General features: G+C 30.9%; 2 protein-coding genes across 2 annotated transcripts; both read left to right on the top strand.

Moving 5' to 3' along the window:
* The first annotated feature begins 549 nt into the window (after window positions 1-549).
* Window positions 550-10,678, top strand: LOC133778112 (putative disease resistance protein At4g19050). The gene is made up of 2 exons (XM_062217936.1): window positions 550-1,699; window positions 6,430-10,678. Exons 1-2 carry the CDS (start codon window positions 709-711, stop codon window positions 10,536-10,538), a joined length of 5,100 nt encoding a protein of 1,699 aa, XP_062073920.1. The 5' UTR covers window positions 550-708; the 3' UTR covers window positions 10,539-10,678.
* Window positions 10,679-13,157: 2,479 nt separating this feature from the next.
* Window positions 13,158-14,847, top strand: LOC133779917 (actin-related protein 8-like). The gene is made up of 6 exons (XM_062219815.1): window positions 13,158-13,254; window positions 13,345-13,412; window positions 13,497-13,558; window positions 13,720-13,817; window positions 14,331-14,412; window positions 14,681-14,847. The coding sequence occupies exons 2-6, from the start codon at window positions 13,369-13,371 to the stop codon at window positions 14,845-14,847; spliced, it is 453 nt and encodes a 150-aa protein (XP_062075799.1). The 5' UTR covers window positions 13,158-13,254; window positions 13,345-13,368.
* Window positions 14,848-20,948: the final 6,101 nt, after the last annotated feature.

Genomic DNA, 20,948 nt, shown 5'->3' with positions numbered 1-20,948 from the left:
TAAGTGTATAACTAATTAACCTAATTAATTAACGTTAGTTTAGAATTCAGAGTTAAATTGCGTCTACCAAAAAAAATAGAGTAGATAAAAAAAATGAAAAATAGTAAACAAATTTAGAAGATGTAAACTTATTTCAAATAATGTGTGTATGCACATAAATTGATTCTTAGTAAAACTTAATACGGCCATTAAAAAAAACAATCTTCCTTCCGTACGAATACATAAAGAAAAAGAGCATACCAGAATTAGAAAAAGAGAAGGCTTCTATATTACATGCAACTTGCCAATTGCAGTCATAAAAAAACCTACTACAGATAGACAAAGCGCTCATTCATTTTTTTTCTTTTGCTTTTCTACCATGCCAAGGATCGAATATCAAACAGTACTAATATAGAGAAAACAAAAAAGTAGATGCTTTGCCCTCCTTTAATGTTATTAACATTAATGTGGTCCACTTGAATCATAAAAAATAATGGTTCATAAAATAAAAGTTGAAGATGGGATTTAATATATCTTTCTTTACTAAAACAATATCAGAAATATTATTGAATACTTTGCGTGCTAACTTTGGAAAGAATATGAGTGCTATATAGTGTATATATACCCGTGAATGTGTATATGCCAAAACTAAAGAAGTGCATGATTTGCGTTGAGTGATAAGCATATTGTTACTCAGCTTTGATCCATAAGTACTTTTCGGCATTCAGAATGGCATCGAATCCACCACCACCACCAGGAGCAACTACTCCTCAGCCACAGCCACCGCAACCACCAGCAGAAGGAACTACTCCTCAGCCACAGCCGCCGCCAGGAGCAACGGATTCAAAACCACAACCGACATCGCAACCGTTGGAGGCATCGCCTGAGCAGCTGTCACCCCCACCCGTAGAGGCAACGGTTCAACAGTCAGAGCCGCAGCCTCTTCACCCACCATCACCACCGTTGCAGTTGCAGTTGCCTCCCCCAGAAGCAGGAGCAACGGCTCCACAACCACAACTGCAGCCGCTGTCAGCAGCAGAAGCAACAGTTCCACAACCACAACTGCAGTCGCCACCATCACCGCAATCAAAGGCTTCACAGCCACAACCACAACCGCCACCATCAGCGGAACCGACTTCGCAGCCGCAACCTCCCCCATTGGAGGCAGCAACTTCACAGTTGCCGCCAACACCAGCTGCAGAAACGGCTGCACAATCACAGCTACAGCAGCCTCCATCACCAAGAACAACTGCTTCACAGAACCAACCACCCCCGCCGCCATCAGAGGAATCGAATTCTCAGGTGCCGCCGTCACCTGGAGGGACGGCTTCACAAGCAGAACCACTACAAGTAGAAACGGCTCCAAAACCACCACATGAAACACCAACAGAACCAGGAGAATCGGCTCCACAGCCGCAGCAGACACCGCCAGCATCAGGAGCAACGGCTTCACAGCCACACCCAGAAGCAACGGCTCCACAACCACAGCCGCAGCAGACACCGCCAGCATCAGGAGCAACGGCTTCACAGCCGCAACGATCATCAGAAGCAAACGATACAGAGCCGCAGCCACAGCCACACCCAGAAGCAACGGCTTCAGGGACGTCGAAGTCACAGCCCCAGCACCAGCCGCAGCCACTAGCCGGAGCAACGGCTGGTGCGCCCCAATCACAGCCACAGCCACCAGCTGGAGCAACGGTTTCACAGCCACGACCACCAGGTTTATACCATTTATTCCTTTTTAATTAGTTAGTGTCAAACTTTCTTTTTTGTCAGGCATTAGTGTCAAACTTTAATAAGGTGTATCTATTTTCTATGATAGTTTAATTAAATCTAATTGAAGGGATCCTATAGAACTTATTAATTATTTGCTAAGATATGTATATTGACATGCAATAAAACTATAGACTTAATTTATATAGTTACATTATTAATTAATGTTATATATCAAGATAACAAATTTTGACTTTTGAAACATACGGGTAAAATAATGTGATTGTACTATTGATTTTATTTAATTCAAACTAGATTAAAAATGTTTTTAATATTTTTTATATTTATTTTGTTTATATAAGAGAATACAAATTAAAATAAAACCATATTAAATTTTAGACAACGGAAATTCTTAATTTTAACCGTTTGTTTATTTAACTTTAACAAAATATACTTTTAACACAAACTTAAAAATAGATATTTATTCATTATATTAATATATATTAAAATATTATAAAATATCATTATTATAATAATATTTATCATAAGACCGCATATATAATAATTATATTAATTTATATTTAAATTCAAATATTATAAAATATTATTATAATATTATATAATACAAAACTAAATATTTAATAACTATATTAATATAAATTAATTTTTTTTACTAATTATATATTAATATGAATTCAAATATTATTATTATAATAATAATATTTAATACAAAACTATATGTTTAATATTATAAAATATTATAATAATAATAATAATATATATTACATAATTTTAATTTTTATTAAAAAAAATCATTTATGTTTAAAAATGTTATCATATTAGATATATATATTTTAAAAAAAATTACAAAGAGTATTTTGGTTTAATTTCATTTAATATGTTTATGTGATTATTTTATATATAATATTATTTATTTATTTAAAATTTATATGATAAAAATATAAATTTAATAAATAAAATTAAGTGTATCTAGTATATATATTTTCTTCTTTCTGTATTGTTGAGAAATTCTAAAGAGGAATATTGATTAAAAAAGTTTTAAAAAAATTATACAAAGGAGGGGTGGGGGGATTGAAATATAGGTGATAAGAATTAATAGAAGAATCTAACCAACTTGGTTTCAGTTCATTAATTAAAATAGAAAATGGAAAAGAGAGTAATATATTCTTTACATTTTAAAATTAAATTGGTAAATTTTAGTAATTCAATATGGTTATTTATAATAATAATATTTTTTTTACGTTTTTCTGGTTAGTATATGTGTAGTTGATGTTTGGCATATGTTGAGTATCTATATATATATTCTATATAAAAAAAGTTGTAGATAACGAAAAAAAATTTGTTTTAACGATTTTTTATTTTTTTTCTTTAACTTTAACAGAATATTTTTATATTTGACAGAATATTTTTATATTTAATGATAGATGGTAAACACGACTTAAACTTAAATAAATGAATAATTAAACAAATTAAAATAAAATATTTTTTAGATATTTTACAATGATAATTATTTTTAAATAATAAAACTATATATATATATTATAACTTAAATAAAACTTAAATTGAATATTATATTAAACATATAATATATAATCTTTTATTGATACTACCAAATTCAAAAACTAGAACAAACATAAACTTAAACAAAACAAAAAATAAATTAATTAAAATAAGCTATTTTATGATAATTTAAATAATTAAATTATATTTATTTTATCATTTTTTTATATTATAAATTTGTTGATAGTTTATCTTTTATCAAGTAATTGAAACTCTTTTTCTTCAACAAATTCACCAAAGGACATTAGGATACATTAAAAACTAAAAATAGGTGATGCATGTATACTACTATCTACATTATGATTTTTTTATTCTTATTTTATTTCTATTATTAATTTCCTTTTAAATATTATTATATATATGTCATGTAGTCATGTAAATATATATTCATGTTAATGTTGTGTTTAGATGTCATATATGTAGAGATTATTGATATAAATATTGACTTTAAAAAAATAATGAATCCGTTTTTATTAAAATTATAGACATTGTTTACAATTTTAAAACTAAGCAAATGTGCATTGCCCGCTGCTTTTACCTAGTATATAAAAAAATGTGTAGATAACATAAATTCTTCGTTTTAATGAGTTTTTTTGTTAACTTTAATAGAATATTAAAAATATTTAATGGAATATACCCTTTAAAGTTATTAAAGATGGATATTTATTAATTATATTAATATAAATTCAAATATTATAACTATTATAATAATATTTAATAATTATATTAATATAAATTCAAATATAAAAAATATAATTATTATCATAATATATAATACATAATCTTATTTTTTATTAAAAATTTTATTATTTATATTTATAAAAAATATTCAACTACATAAGAAATTAAAATAACATTTATCTTCTATCAAGAATAAACAAGTTTCTTCTCCAATTATAAATGTGTAATTTGAATAATATTATGAATGCTTTATACATTAAATAGTGTAATTTATAATCTAAAATGTTATTATATATATATAAATATATATATATATATTGAAAAAAACCATAAACAATGTTTATGTTTAAGTTTTCTTTATAATATGTTAATGTAATTCTTTATATATATATATATATATATAATATTTTTTATTTATTTAAAATTTATATGACAATCATAAAATCTGAATATATATTTATAAATATTTAAAATAAAACTAAGACAATGTGCATTACTTGTACCTAGTGCAATGCACGTTTGCTTAATTTTATTTATAGAATATATTAAGTATTTTTATTAAATTTTTATCATTGTCATATAAATTTTAAATAAATAAATAATATTCTATATAAAAGAATGACAACATATTAAATGAAAAATTAAACCAAAACATTGTTTATAATTTTTTTTAAATATATATATATATAAAATATGATAACATTTTTAAACATAAATGATATTTTTTTAATAAAAATAAAGATTATGTATTATATATTATTATAATAATATTTTATAATATTTAAATTTATATTAATATAAGTATTAAATGTTTGTATTAAATAATTTTATAATATTTGAATTCATATTAATATAATTAGTAAAAAATAAGGATTATATAATATTATCATAATAATATTTTATAACATTTAAATTTATATTAATATAATTACTAAATATCTAGTCTTGTGTTGTATATTATTATAATAATGATATTTTATAACATTTGAATTTGAATTTATATTAAGATAATTATTATATATGTAGTCTTATATTAAATACTATTATACTAATGATATTTTATAATATTTGAATTTATATTAACATACTTAATTAATTAATATCTATTTTTAGTTAGTTTTAATGTATATTGGATTAAATATTTAGAATATTTCGTTAAAGTTAACAAATCAAACTGTTAAAACCAATAATTTATATTATCAACATATTTTTTATATATAAGAGATATGTAATAAGTGTATGTGAAATATATTATTGGGACACCGTATTTAAAAAAAATCAAAAACAGTATAAAAAATATTCAAAAAACATAAAAAATAGTCATTTTTGTAAAAATCTCAAACTTATAGTTTGTTATTTATTTTTATTAAAATTTATTTATGTCTTTTAAAATGTGTGTTTGCGTAGACAAATATGTGCACATATCACTACAACAAAATAGTCATTAAAGAGAGACATTGTAAACATTTAATGTCTCCCCCTAAGTGAGACCTTGTTGGAGGAGTCATCATATGTAGTCTTACGATGATTTTCATTGGCAAATTTTGTAGACATTCAACGTCTCCCCATAGACGTCTGAAATGACTCGTATTCTTATATTAATTTTTTTTTTCCACTTGTTATTATTATTATTTGCAGCTGCCGTGCTATTGTTGTTGCTAATGTTTTGCCAACATTTTTGGAAACAAATACAAGATTAAAAAACCATTTTTTAGAAAATAGATGTACACCGTTTAAAAAAGGCGTTTTTTTTTTAATTTGCTATTTTGGTAATGAATTTGTTACTCATTACAAACAAATCTTACTTTTGATACCTTTAATGCTAAAAATTAACCACAAAAATAAATTTGTTTCATAGTGTAGTCAAAACAAACTTCATTAAAATATATAAGTTTCTAAGTATGAGTTATAGTTTGTGCTAAATAGTTAGTCCCATGAATTTTTAGTTGGGACGTGGTATTTTAAATTAAATTGTGACTAAAACATTTATTAGTAAACATGTCTTTTATTGACTTATTCTTATGAAAAAAAATACGTTTTTATAGTTGGATGATACCTACTTTTTTATCTGAATATATATGAAGGTTTTAGACTATGGTGTGCTATATAATAATTACTAGAAACACATCTTTATAATTTAATTTTAAAATAAATTCAGAAAAAAAGAATATATATGTTGTTTTAACACATGGGGGCAGTAAAATGGTACTTCGAATTAATTACACAGCATATTATGCTTAAAAGACGTCATTTTAGTCTGCTTTCTTTTTTGATAATAAATTACAATTTGCTATATTAAGGATAAATGCTTCTTTCAACGCTAAAATTTTTGTGATTGAATATTTTCTTCGTGCATCCAAAACTAAGATTTTATATATGCATATAGACGACCAAGACTTGTTTTTTCTTTCACAGTGTAAAAATTAACTTGCTTTTTTTTTTTCTTTCTTTCTTTGTGATCGATACTACGTATAGTGGAGGTATCGACCGAAGAAAAGCTGATAAAAGATATTACAGAAAGCCTTAAAAATCCCCAGACTACCATTATTTTCGGGGAAGCTGGAGTGGGGAAAACATACATGGCTAAAAAGATATTGAAAGGTATAAAAAAGAGCAAAAATGGTTCTCAAACCAGTCTTGAGGTCTCATTTGCTGTCACCCTTTGGCTTTCTCTCAACAAAAGATACGATCATCCTCATCCTGATCAGCAGCAAATGTCGTCCCTTATTGAAGACCTCGCTCGCCAGTTGTCTGTTCTTCCCCGTATTGAAGGAGGTTTTGAAGATGATGATGAGGAAGTTGTGTTGAACCAAGACAATAATGGCCTAGGTGGAGGAGAGGAGGAGGAGAAGAAGAAGAAGAAGAAGGAGAAGTCAGAAGACACTAATCGGATAAAGACACTGGAAGCAAACATAAGTGACAAGCTAGCAGAATTAATGAAAGATGATGATCCGGAGTGTAGTACTAAAAATGTTCTTTTAGTTCTTGATGGCGATCCTTCTGATGTAAATATTCGATTTGGTGTCATCTGTAAACTTAAAGGCCTCATGAAGGGGAAGGAAAGTAATTTGAGAGTTTTGATCACGACCAGAGTACGAGATTCTGATGATATTGATAACCCTATTGAAATCCCACTTTTGAAGTCCGGCGAGTTTCTAAAGTTAATGTTGGAGCAAATTAGTCCGAAGGAAAATGATTCAGATAAGATTAAGACTCTATTTGAAGGGACCATTTTCAAAGATGCAGCTGTTGAGATTCAGATGCCCGCTGCGGTAGCTGTTCTTGTTGGAAAAGCGTTGAACAAGTTTCGAAAAGATGGGGCCACCTGTGTGGAGTTATTAGAAAAGGCTTTGAAAAAAGCAACAGAATTGAAAACAGAAAAGAAGGCGGAGATAATGACATGTTTAGCTTGTTCTGTTTATGAGATGTTGCCGAGTGATGATAAGGCCTTGATCAATTGTTGTTGGTATAGCAAGAAGTTCTTTTCCAGCATAAAAAATCAATGTGTCCACTACAACGAGTTGATAGCTCACTGGATCTTGGAGGGCTGTCTAGAGTCATCTAACTCTATTGAAAAGGCTTATGAAGAGGGCTACCACATTTTGAAAGAACTAAGGTACCGCAGTTTGCTCAAAAAAGAAGATGAAGAGTTTGTCAAAATGGAAGAAGTGGCATTTGATGTTCCTGATCTTCGATACAAGGGGTTCGATGAGACCGCGATGTTGGGATTGCCGGAAGTATTGGCAGTACAAAAAGATGATCAAGAATGGCTAGGTGATTTCGGGAGGATATCAGTTGCAGATGGTATGATAAGAACAATTTGTGGACATAACAACTGGGGAAAGGTCTCTACATTGTTTATACATGGAAATCGTCTTTGTAGAGAAGTTCCCACGACATTTTTTGAGTATATGAAAGAATTGCAGACACTTGTTTTGATAAATCCAAGGTTGAAGACTCTGGAGTCTATGTCTATCTCTAATCTACCCAAGCTTCAAGTTCTGGTGGTTAGGGGTTGTGATGTTTTGGACACTGGGATCGATTCGATCAGTAAATTTTCTTTGACAGTTTTGGAAATTTCTGGTGCCAAATCTTTGAAGAATCTCCCAGATGGTCTATTTGACAACATGTCTCATCTTCGAAGTCTTAACCTTTCTGAAGTCCAGGTCAAGCTTCTACCAAAGTCTTTTACCAACTTGACTCAGCTTCAATGGCTCATCCTTAGGGGCTGTTCTCGCTTGGAGGAAATGCCAAATGTGAAAACATTTAAAGATCTTAAGGTACTTGACATGGCTGGTGTGTCTTCTTTGAAGGTATTTAAAGACAAAAACTTTGGATCTCTTAAGTGTCTTAGAGTGCTTGACTATTCCCAGGCCAAAATAGCACCTTCACCATTTGTACACGATCTACATGAGCTCACTAGGCTCACACTAATAGGTTGTTCTGAAATAACTAGAGTTCCCCACTTTGACAAATTGTCTAAACTTCAAATTCTTGAACTCTCTGGTGCTAAAAAATTGGTGGAGTTTTACCAGCCAAGCTTAGAAAATAAAAGTGTCCTTCGAATCCTTGACTTGTCTAAAACCAAAATCAGTCAACTACCTTCAAGTTTTAATGACCTACCAAGACTTGAGAATCTTAATCTCTCTCATATGTCATCTTTGGAAGATTTGACAAATGTTAGCTTCAGCCGATTCAGGTGCCTCCAAATCTTTAACTTGTCGAATACTCCTATGAAGACACTTCCATCACTTTCCAACCTCAGTAACCTTCGAGAGCTCTTTCTCAAAGATTGTAAGAACTTGGAAAAGCTTCCAGAAATGGAAGAACTTACCAATCTTGAGATACTTGATGTGTCAGGAGCTACATCATTGAAGGAAATACAAAATGAACAGTTGACAACATCAAAGTTGCGCAAACTTTTACTAAAAGATTGTGAGAGTCTTCAGAAGTTGCCTGCTTTGAAAGACTCTGAAAATCTTGAAGAGCTGAATCTTTCAGGTTGTAAGGTACTAAAAATTAACAAGCAATCCTTTGAGGGCAGGTCTCTTAGGATACTCAACCTCTCTGAAACTCAGATTCAGAACCTGTCTTCTCTTTCCACTCCCAACCTTCGTCAGCTCATACTGGCGAAATGTACCGAGTTGAAGGAACTTCCACTGAGTTCACTGTCAAAACTTGAGGAGCTTAACCTGAGCGGTCCAAATAAGTTACAAGGGTCAAAATTTCCCTTCAACAACATTGAAGAACTCCATACTCTTGACATTTCTGACACGTCCATTGCTCTGTTATCCAACTTCTCCGAATGTACCAAACTAAAGAAACTCTCTTTACGCAAGTGTTGCTTCGTTGGAACAAACCCACAATTGGAGAAACTTACATTGCTTGAGGTTTTGGATCTTTCAGATACTGCAATTGTTCCTGACCAATCATCGCCTCAGAATTCTAACGACCATGTTAATCAAGGAAACAAACCCTTGATATTAGATGGGGAGAAAATTGAACATCTTTTGAAATTAACTGATCTTGATCTCAGGGGGACTCAACTCAAAAATTTCCCGTATTGGATCTCAAAGTTGACGAACTTGCAAAGGCTTCGCCTCCCTGACTTAGAAAGCTTTAAAGAGCTCGACTGGGGTAAGATCAAGCATCTACCAGATGATCTCAATTGGGAAGAATGTGGCATCTTCACTTTGGATGCTAAAAATACCGAAATGCCATCAATTTCAATCAATGGTACGAAAATGTTCAATGCTTTAAAGAAAAAGTCTGTCGTATGGGACAACTGCTTCAAAAAAATTTGTATTTTTGTTTATCCTTTAAACAAAAATGGCGAAGATGAAGATATCTATCGTAAAAGAGATCAAAAATTCTTCAAAAACATCTACTTCAAGATGATACATTGTCCTGATAGCTACGAGAGGTTTCTAGAGATCCGGGGCTTCAATTTCAAAACTCCTCTTAATGATCTTGAGGATGCCTTGATGAATTTTGATTGTTTATCTTTCATTGAAGATGATGGTCTAATGTGTCTGGCTGATGTTGGAATTCAAAAATTAGAGAAACTGACAAGCTTGTGGCTGGAGAGGTGTCCCGAAATAGAGTTCATATTTAGTGAAAAAAAACCTGTCACAGTGAGTAAAAGTTTCAACCTTTTATGGGTTTCAAACCTTCCCAAGTTGACGAGTTTGTACATCGAGAATGTGGATGAGGATCAGTTCAAGAATCTCAAACAGTTGTACCTAGATTGCTGCCCGAAGCTTGAATCTGTCTTCAATTCAACTCAGGTGCCAGAAAAGCTTGAGAAGCTCCATGTCAAGTTCTGTGACAAGTTGTCGACTTTGTTCAATTTTGGTTCTTCAGAGCATAAACTGTTGAACTTGGAGGAATTGCATCTACTAGAACTGCCTGAGTTGGCTAGTGTTGGGGCTAAGTTGCCTGGTCTTCAAAAGGCAAAAATTAAAGGTTGCCCAAAATTTGATGAATCTAGCTTCAGAAGTAGCCTCGAATTGGAGAACAAAACGATCAATGAAATCCATGTTGAAGAAAATAGAGAAATAGGTGCTCGCACAAGACAGAAGTAGCCTCGAATTGTGTGATTGAATATATATATATGACTATCCTGATGACTTGAGTGTGTGAGAAATGAATAAGTGAAGATTTAGTATTCTTGTGAAGAGTGAGTCGATGATATATGAAATAAGGCTTTTGTGTGTGTGTGATATGGATGTGAGTGAAATGAAATAAGATATTTGTGTGTGTGTATGGCACTGGTTTGGTCAAAGTGCTATGCGTGAAAGGAAAAAGGATATTTGGGTGTTTCAATGATTGTTGTTTGTATAATAATATTATTGTATTAATGGTTTGCCAAGAATGAATGTAATGGATGAACATGATGCACAAAATTTCAAGGTGCTTTTCTTTTCTCCCATGCTAATTCTAGCAGAATATTTATATGAAACATGAAAAAAAAAAAAAAGACAATTGTAACGAAAAACAAATATATTAAACAACAAAATGAAATATAATAGATAAAATAATAAAATAAACAAGAAATGTTAATACATGGGACTTTTTCGTATTAACCTGAATCAAACCAATAAAAAAAATGACAACATAACTGAATAACGTTGTTGATGAAAATTATCGTTTTACAAAATAATAAACATTTTATAAATGAGGAAATAATTAAGAACATTTTAAATAAAAATGGAACGTTCCAACCACAAAGAATTTTCATCCTACATGTAAGGTAACTACAGAATTTTCATGATATATTTTCATGTTCTCTGTTTTCCACGTTTATTCTCTACTACTCTTTATTTGGGCAGCTTGATTATATAAAACGAAATAGGGAGATAAAGTAGTAGACGTGGATTTGGAACCTACCATATTATAAGATTTAATGCTCTGACGGATTGTGTTGATGCTTAATTTACCAATTATTTGCTTTAAAATTTACTTCATTCTTTCATCTACTAAAGCTATCCACAAGAAGGTGTTAGAATTTCTAATGCACTCAAATAACATGAACAAACAATAATCTCCAACACATAATCCAAAATTATGTCACTACAAATACATATATGAGAAATCATAAATCATAATTTTATAGATCATTTGCTAAATAAAAGAAGAAGATTAACACAAGAGTAAAAATACAAACCATAAGTCATTGTTGGTGATGATACAGAGAGGGTTGTGATCTTCCAAGAAAGCAGTTTCTCTCTGTGTATTTCTCTGTGATGGGGAATGAGAGAATACAAGTTGTTCTATTTCTTGGGGACCACAACCGTATATATTTGAAGAGAGAGGAGAGGAATTTGGGAGAGAATATTCAAAATGATATATTCGTGTATTCTTTTATTTACAAAAGAAGATAAGTACAAGAATATATATGTATATCCAAGCCAATGAAAACTATACATGTGGCTGGTGTAACAAAGATATAACAGTATACAAAATATACACAAAATAACTATGGTTTATCATCCCCCTCAAGCTCAAGGGGCTGGTGAGAACGTTGAGCTTGGTGCGAAGAGAGGAAAAAGAGCTCGCAGGTAGAGGCTTCGTGAGGCAGTCAGCGAGTTGCTCGTCAGAGGAAACAAATTGAACAATCAGCGAGTTAGCAGCTACACGTTCACGAACGAACACTACAACAATATTTAGTATATATTACATTAAAGAATAGCATATATTTAGAAGTGCTATTATTAAGTGGGGGATTAAAAACACACGGGTCTGATTTTGGCGCCATATGACTAAAAACTCAGGCGCCAAAATGAATTTCTGCCAAATTCCCTTTCTCTCAGCCTTTCTCTAAGTTACCCTTTCTCTCAGCCTCCATCTCTCACTCACGAAGACTCACCGCCCTCACCGCCCTCACGAGGTCTCTCCGCCCTCAACTCATCTCTGCCTCACCGCCCTCACGAAGTCTCTCCACCCTCACCGCCCTCACAAAGTCTCTCCGCCCTCAACTCATCTCTGCCTCACCGCCCTCACGAGGTCTCTCCGCCGTCAACTCATCTTTGCCTCACGAAGACTCGCTCCAGAGTGGAGCTCTTTCTCCGCCTCACGAAGTCACGCTCCAGAGTGGAGCTTCTCTGCCTCACGAGTTCTCTGCCTCACGCCCACTATCTCAGGTTTGTTTCTCTCATCCCTGATAATATAAATTGTTGGCTGAATGTTGTAGATTGATATGATAAAAAACCCATCTTTGATAGAAACTAGATTGATATGCAAGATAACTGTTGTGAAAGAACTTTCTAAGAGCTGTTGACAGAATAAGAGCTGAACTTTGAGGAAGATAACTGTTGTGAAAGAACACCACATATCTTGAAAATATTGATAACTGTTGGCTGAATGTTGTAGATTGATATGTCATAGCTATTTTCCCATAACACCACAGATCTTGAAAATATGGCTTTTAAGAAGTTAGTAAATTGAAAAGCTTGAAACATTATTAAGCATTAAAGGTTTCACGAGGACTTGATTCCGAAGTACTCCTAGTGTAAGGCACGTGTGCACGGGTTCTTGGTTTAAGTCTGATATCTACAACTAATCAATAATATTAATGACCACATAATGCCAACAAATGTATACATAAATAATAACCAGGCAATTAAAATATAACCATATGCTCCTTATGGTGTTATTATATAGGAAGGAACACTAGTCAATACCCATTTCTTGTTTTCTATTATTATGTTCTTCTCTGTCCTTTGACCAGGTGGCTCTGGCTATTGCAAATACGGTTGGAGCAAGTATGCTGCTCCATCTGTGCGCTCTGCTACTTTCTTGGTCACCTTTTAACCATCAGCTTCAAAGTTTCATCATTCATTCATTAACCACAACTGTGTGAAATCCCAATTGTCACTTTCTCATATGCAGGAATTTGGTAACATTGAGTCTCCAATGTATACCAGACTTAGACAGTTTTTTTCCACTATTTATAGCAGGTAGCTCCTGTCTTTTTCTTTGCTTTGGCTTTCATGAAATGAGCTTCTTTACTCACATATGTATATTTGATATGTCTTTTACAGGATGCAGGTAAGAGCACCATCACATCCAGTGGTTGTGTCTATACCAATATTGCATTATGATGGTCAGCTTCTATATATTCATTGCCTTTTCTGTAATTTAGATAGTTCAATTTTTTTGAAGTTTGGTCGTGTAATTCCTTAGTGAGACACTTGAGAATTGTGTGTTTTTCTTGTTTGAGACACTTTCTATCCTTATGATGTGGTTTCTGTCTTTTTATTGCAGATACTGAATCTGCAAAAGCATCAAGACGACAACTCAAGGAAGCTATATATACAACACTATTTAACATGAATGTTCCTGCTGTTTGTGCAATTAATCAGGTAAATTTCGCTAAGCCTTAACTTGCCGTTGCTGTTTAATATTCTAAAATATTTAATACTAAAAGAAATAAGAGTAATTTTTTATTTTTTTAAAACTAGGATTCCGCTAACAATTGCTATGTAGGTATCCAAGAGAAACTTAAACCTCATACCTTGTCATATAGCAAGCCATATGCCTTATCATTTGAGCTACCCCTCTTTGGTAAAGAATTAAGATTAGTTTGTTTCATGCAAAAATGACATTTACCATCGAATATAGATTTCGAGGCCTTGATCCAATTTTCATTCTTCATTTTCCTTTTGTAAAGCAAGCTTCTGTGACTTGAGTGGTTGACAATCCTGAACAGGCACCAAATTTACTTATTAACACTATAAGCTGAGATGCTTTATGTACTTATGCTTGTTTATGAGTAATTTGGACCTTTTGCTTTTGGCTTAAAATGTTCGATTGATTCTTTGATAGATGTTTTTTATTTGTAAGATCTTATCCATTTTCTGTTTTTGAAAATGTAGGCAACTTTAGCTTTGTATGCTGCTAGAAGAACTTCAGGAATTGTTGTAAATATTGGGTTTCAAGTCACATTAGTTGTTCCAAGTAAGGAGTGATAGTTTCTCTTTTATCTTTTATATGCTTTATGCTTCCTTAAACTATAAACAAGGTTTCATTTACCTATGATATATACTGATTAGCTCTGCAGTATAAGTTACAGTTTTAACTTTCCATGCAGCCTTGCTGCTTTTATTCTTCTTTGTTCATTTTCATTCTATGGATTTTCCAGTGCTTTCTTTTATATCATATCTTGGTTGCATTCAATTTTTGGGGATCTGAAATATACTCTTTTCTTTTCTTTTTCGGCTTCTAGTTTTACATGGTAAAGTAATGCGCAAAGTGGGTATGGAGGTTGTGGGACTGGGAGCACTAAAACTTACCGGGTTTCTTAAGGAGTTGATGCAGCAGAACAATATTAGTTTTGAATCGCTGTACACCGTTCGCACTTTGAAAGAGGTACAAGTCTTGCTTGTTTCTTGAGTGCAGAATATTGTTGTTGAATATTTATCCTCGTTTTTCCTGACTGTAGTTATTCTGTTTTAATACTATCAACTTTGCACCCTCAAAGAAAATATTTTTCTCATGGTACATTAAACTACTAATACCATTAGTATCTTGTGTTTTAGTGGAATGTTTCAATTTTTTTTTCTACTGCTCTTCTCTCTCATTTTTGTAAGGAGACCTTGCTGAAGCTGAGTTCTATTTATGACCTTATTTCTATACAGAATCTTTGTTATGTTGCCTATGATTATGAGGCTGAGCTACTCAAAGATACACGAGCATCATCTGACGCAGCAGGAGAAGGTCAGTTCACTCTTTCAAAAGAGCGGTTTCAAACAGGAGAAATCTTATTCCAGCCACGAATGGCAGGAGTGTAAGTTCTGGAACTTATAATATTTATTGCTTCACGAGCACTGTCAGGAAAGTTCCAACTGTGTGGATGCATGTGAGTGTGTGTGTGTGCTGCAAGGATATTAAAACTTCTACCATATAATTCATCGAAAAGATGTCTAGAAATGCTTTATGTCTTGATTCTAGGCGTTAAAAATGTGACGAGAATACAGTTCTTCTAAGAGAATATAATTGAGACTTCATGAAAGTATAGTGTTTAAATTGTGAAAAACATATGAATAATATGCATATAATCAGGTAGTTGTTTCATTATTCTTCTGCAAATTTGGTACAGCTAATCTTGTTTTTCACTAGAATTGGAACTCTATAATATTGCAGTTTTTGTAAGTTACTATTATGTCTAGAATAAGGATAGTGGTATTTGTATATCTCATGTATTAATGACCACATAATGCCAACAAATGTATACATAAATAATAACCAGGAAATTAAAATATAACAAGTTACAGAAGTCTACTTGACACATGTTTATCTTATAAACCAGAAGTACAGTTGATGAATTTATAAGTTACTAATTTTCTCTCGACAACCTTTTGTTTCTTGCTAACTTACATGCAGTAAAACACTTTAGTTGAACCTAGTTAGGCCATTGTAACCCATGAACACTATTTATGTCTTCCCAAGTTGGTATCCTAGTGCAATATGAACCTTAATTTCAGGCCATCAAACAATGAAACCATTTGAACAATTTCATAAATTTCAAGTCAAATTCTTTAACTTAATTCCACCAAATAGAAAACCCAACATCATGATTGCTTTAGATCTCAGGAACCATGTAGAATAAACTAATAGCTATCTATACAAGCAAAATTTATAACTACGAATTGAAACTCATTTTAAAAAAATATATACATATAGACAAATGCATATACCTGTTAAGGATCATTGTAGCCAAGAAAAACTTGGAAAACATCACTGTCAAGAGGCATGTCTACTGTTTTATGACCTTTCCTAACAAAAGTGCTTGTTTCACTTCCATTACAGATCAAGGAACCAACAAAAAACTGGTACTAAAATAAAGTAACACACTATTGATTATAATTTTAATCTCATATAATGGATTGGAAGCCAGCTACTAATATATTCAAGAAAAATTATTTATTTGCTATAATTTTTCTTGAATATATTACACATTTTTATTTTTATATATAGGTCATTTGATCGTAAAAAGATCGTGTAACGACATTGTTTCTAAACCATGAGTTATAATCTAATGTTTAAGATTAAAATATTCCTTTACTTCTTGAATAAATAAAAATTATTTATTTTTAGGCTTTAAATGATCTTCCTATATATATTGACAATAATAAATAAATGAGGAACACTTGTTAATTTAAAACTCATTATAGCAACAGTGTATTCCATCTAGTATTACAATTTATTACTGACAAGTCTAAAAACCAGCAATCTTACCAAATAGAGTTGATAGGCTGAGGAAGTGGTAAAGGTCATGAAAAGTTAATACAAAATAATATGTACCTTTAATCTTAATTTATAGGAATGCTGATCTAGACTAAACCCAACTTTGGGTATTTCTTTTTCTTTTTCTTTTTTTTAAGGGGAACCCAACTTTGGGTCTGCTTTACACTAAACACGTATAGAAAGCATCCACTGAACAGTTTAAACAGTAAGAAAAATAGTAAGAAAAATCTCTTCAGATTCTGAAAACAGTAAGAAAAATAGAAAGCCCAATATTTCAATGCAATATCACTCTTGTAAAGTTTAAACCCATCCACTGAACAGTTAAGCCTTATTCTGATTGGTCATATTCCAACTTTTATTTTTGGTTGTTTGAGCTTGCTTACCATGTTGTTTAGTTTGTTAGTTTATCATACATGCTTGTTTAATATCTATTGACAAATTTTAATTTTGTATTAATCTTTTAAGTATTGATTATATTCTTTAGGTTGGGGATCGAATTGGCAAGGAGCATTGCAAAGGTAATTTGCAAGAGGTACGAAATTTGTTCTTTTAACTCTTATTATTAATATCTTTAAAATGTTAGAGGAGTTTGAATATCTTAAATATTCATCCATAGAGAAGTAGATTCTGAGATTAAAATTGTGTGCTGCGGTGATAATGGAAGGTTGAAAACTTGTGTGTATTAGAGAAGTAGGTTCTGGAAATTTTGTTTGTGTGCTGCGGTGATATAAGGAAGAAAACTTATTGTGTGTTGTTTGAATTTTTTGACTTGGTATTGATAGATGGTTAGGTAAGCTTTTATATGTATAGATTAGATTTTTCATTATATGTATAGATTAAAATTTTCATTTAGTCATATTGTTTTCATTATTTCAATATGTATAGATCAGATTTAATTGCCACAACCCAAGCTAAAATCTTGTCTTTGATCCAAACCCAATTAGTTAGTGGCTACCATTTTAGAATCTGATTTTTAAATTAAAAACAACACTAGAATCTCTTGAAAGCTTAATGAAACTAAAGTACTAGAAATTAGTAATAGATTTAGACCAAGAAATCTTTAGTGGGGCTAAGAATCATGGTACTAGAAAATTAAGTAACTGCTATAACATACAATTAAAAATCTCAGCACTAGAACAATCAAAACCATTTGAGCAATAAGGAATGAATTTTAATAGGTAAAAAAAGAAAAAGAGAATATATAAACTTTAGAATGAATGAATCACTGAGATGATCTTATCATTGATTCACTATAGCATCTGGTTATCATTATAGCATATATATAATTAGTCATCATGATTTGTCCTACACGTGATGCATAAATTAAAGCAAGGATTTTGGAATGATTATTCATTAGAATTTAGAGTGTCCCACTAAAACAATTCCAATTAGTACTAATATTAAGGCTAATTCTTAACCAAATCCATTTAAAAAATCTGCTTTCAAAACAATAGAAAATCTCCTTTTTATTTTTTTTATGGAAAGTAAAGAAAAGAACTAAAGAAATTAACATGTTCCTTTTACTTAATTATTTTAAGTCATAACGGTACTTAATAATGCTATGGTAACTATATATAGTTTTAAAAAACCAATGTAGTCTAGTACAGACAGATTGATAATTCCATAAGAGTGCACCCTATTCATTTGATAATATGTTTTCAAGTGGTCCAGAAGAACATAAGATAACAGTCTCGTTTCAATCATTTTGGTTGGATCATTTTTCATTTTTGACCCTTTGATTCTTCTTTCTCAATGATTGAATGCTATTCATACGTACCTACAAATTCTAGGTGTTGGGTTGCATGCGGTAACCCTAATAGAAACAATAAAACATAATATACATTTATATTAGAAATTGAATATTGTAAAATTTGTCACTGGTAAACATTCAGGCTTGTCAAGTGACAACATCACAGCTTCAAACGTAAGAACTAACATTTCCTAATACATGCAACGCTTCAAAGATTCAATGAATTAATTTAAAAATTCTAAGCATTTTTTGGAGGAAAAAAAATGTAATATGCACTGTTTGATGTTTTTGGAAAAAAAATGAATTAATTTAAAAATTCTAAGATTTATTTGCATTTTTTGGTTGAAAATGGAGTGATTATGTAACAGAATTAACGAACTAAGATGAGTACTTCTTCTAAACTCTTAAACACACCCAGTAAAGCTAAACTGGTCACAAACAACCTCAACTATCGAATGAATCCCTCGGCCTAGTGAAAACTGAATTCTGTCTTCTCTTTGATGTAGAAGAGAAAAAAAGAGAAGAGGAAAACAGAGTGTTTCTTGACTTTTCTTTGTCATTTTTTCTTTTTTTAATTTTCCTCCCAATTTTTAATGACTAAATAAATGAGTTTGGAGAAAACCTCTTCCGTAGAAGATTTTATTTTTTTTTCTCACTATTTTTCATATTTTTTTCAACACTATTTATATTGCCGCATTAGCTTTAATAGTTGATCATAAAACACATAAAATACTTTTCTTAACAAAATATTTCTAAAGAGTAATAAGTGTAATTTGACTCGTAATAATTAGCATCAAAATAGACAAATTCTACTCGTTCTAAATTTGTTTAATGATTTATTGGTTGACAAATTTTTTTTTTTTTAAAGGTTAAAAACAGAGTAACAAAGTAGGTGTTATTGTACTATTGTATACGTATTAGTACTTGTTAGAAAAAAAAATCATATAATTCAAAAAGTGATATATGTTATAACACTATTTATCATTTTTAATTGTTTACTGGCCCACTTATGGTACTATATTTGAAAGACAAAATGCAACACATGGAGCAACTCATTGTTTCTTTAATGAAAAATCAAGTAAGTATTTTGATGCTGAAACTATATTTTCATGTGGCTGAATTGCAATAATAACTAAGATTCATGTTTAATTTTTTGGTTAGTCTTTACTTTTGTATTTTTTTTAATTTTGATGTTGAATTCATGTCTTTCTATCTTACTTGTAAATAGAATACATCTACTCAGAGTGAGGAGCAATCAAATGTCAATGTTCAATCAAATTCTCATGTTCATTCCACTCAGGTAATTATGATACTAATTATATGAAAATGATAAAATCTAAAACATATAATATTCAATATAAAATCATTTACTGCTGCTGAATTTGTTATATTGATATATTGTAGAGTGTCAAGAACCACACATTTGGCTCAAAATGCAAAATATTAGATTGGATTGGATCTGGAGAAATTATTGCAGAAGGTTATTTTATCTCAAGTGACCCAAAGGATGAGGTTCACCATGTTCCTCTTGGACCTAGTGCTATGAAAGTGGGGATAGATCTTGTGAGGAAGAATGATGCATTTCTGTGGAGGCCTTCAACAATTATGTCTACTATAGAAGATGTTGTAGGTAGTATAATTGCATGGCCAGCTGATAAAGTTATAATTAGGTAATTAACTTTTTTATGTACTCTTTTAGTTTACTATAACTTTAAGTTGAAGCATTACTTATTTAAATTTTGTTGTAGCTAAACAAATGGACTCACAACAAAGACAAGTGCACAAAGGATGATGAATTGAAGGATGGAGCAAGTTTCACGCATGGTTTACTTTTGTGTATCTTGTAATGTTTCTATTTTTCATTTTTGAAGTAAAAATTGTTCAAGATTATAAAACTTTATTATGTTATGCTTTCAAACTTAAGTTAGAACTAAGATCTCATGAAGTAGACACATTCATGGTTTGAATTAGTTATTGTTTAATGTAATACTTATGGTTTATCAATCTATTGAGAATTACATTTTATGATTAATTTTGAATTTTTTTTTTATCAAAATACAATAATGAAAATCTTTTAATTAAAAAAAAACCATATAAGTATACTTATCAAAATAAAATTTAAAATTTTATTACTATATGTTATGATTTAAAAACATATTATAAGAGTAAAAAATCGTTATGGTTTATATAATATAACAAACTAAAAATGTTAACAAAATAATCAAATGTAACAGTTGAAAAGTGTTATGAAAAAAGTACAAGATTAAACTTCAAATTTATAACCAAAAACTCTATCTAAATGTTATTATTTGAATATTATAGCACCTAAAAATGTGTTATTGAATAGTTTAAGATAACACCGAACATAAAATTCAAAAACTGTTATAGAAAAGACTGGACTTTTAATAACAGGGGCTATGTTAGCATTTTCAGAAGTGCTATCAATAGTCCCGGTTAGCAGTTTTTAAGTGTTATGAATACTGTTTTTTCTTGTAGT

This window comes from Humulus lupulus, chromosome 5 (assembly GCF_963169125.1).
Source record: "Humulus lupulus chromosome 5, drHumLupu1.1, whole genome shotgun sequence".
Lineage (NCBI taxonomy): Eukaryota > Viridiplantae > Streptophyta > Magnoliopsida > Rosales > Cannabaceae > Humulus > Humulus lupulus.
The sequence above is the reverse complement of the archived record's forward strand: the minus strand, read 5'-3'. Positions and strand labels throughout refer to the sequence as shown.

Excerpts from the sequence above, each read along its gene's own strand:
- LOC133779917 (XM_062219815.1), top strand. The coding sequence starts at position 13,369 with ATGTATACCAGACTTAGACAGTTTTTTTCCACTATTTATAGCAG. Across the intron at positions 13,559-13,719 it reads ACCAATATTGCATTATGATG|ATACTGAATCTGCAAAAGCA; the intron begins GTCAGCTTCTAT and ends TTTTTATTGCAG. Across the intron at positions 14,413-14,680 it reads AGTCACATTAGTTGTTCCAA|TTTTACATGGTAAAGTAATG; the intron begins GTAAGGAGTGAT and ends TTCGGCTTCTAG.
- LOC133778112 (XM_062217936.1), top strand. The coding sequence starts at position 709 with ATGGCATCGAATCCACCACCACCACCAGGAGCAACTACTCCTCAGCCA. Across the intron at positions 1,700-6,429 it reads TTCACAGCCACGACCACCAG|TGGAGGTATCGACCGAAGAA; the intron begins GTTTATACCATT and ends TACTACGTATAG.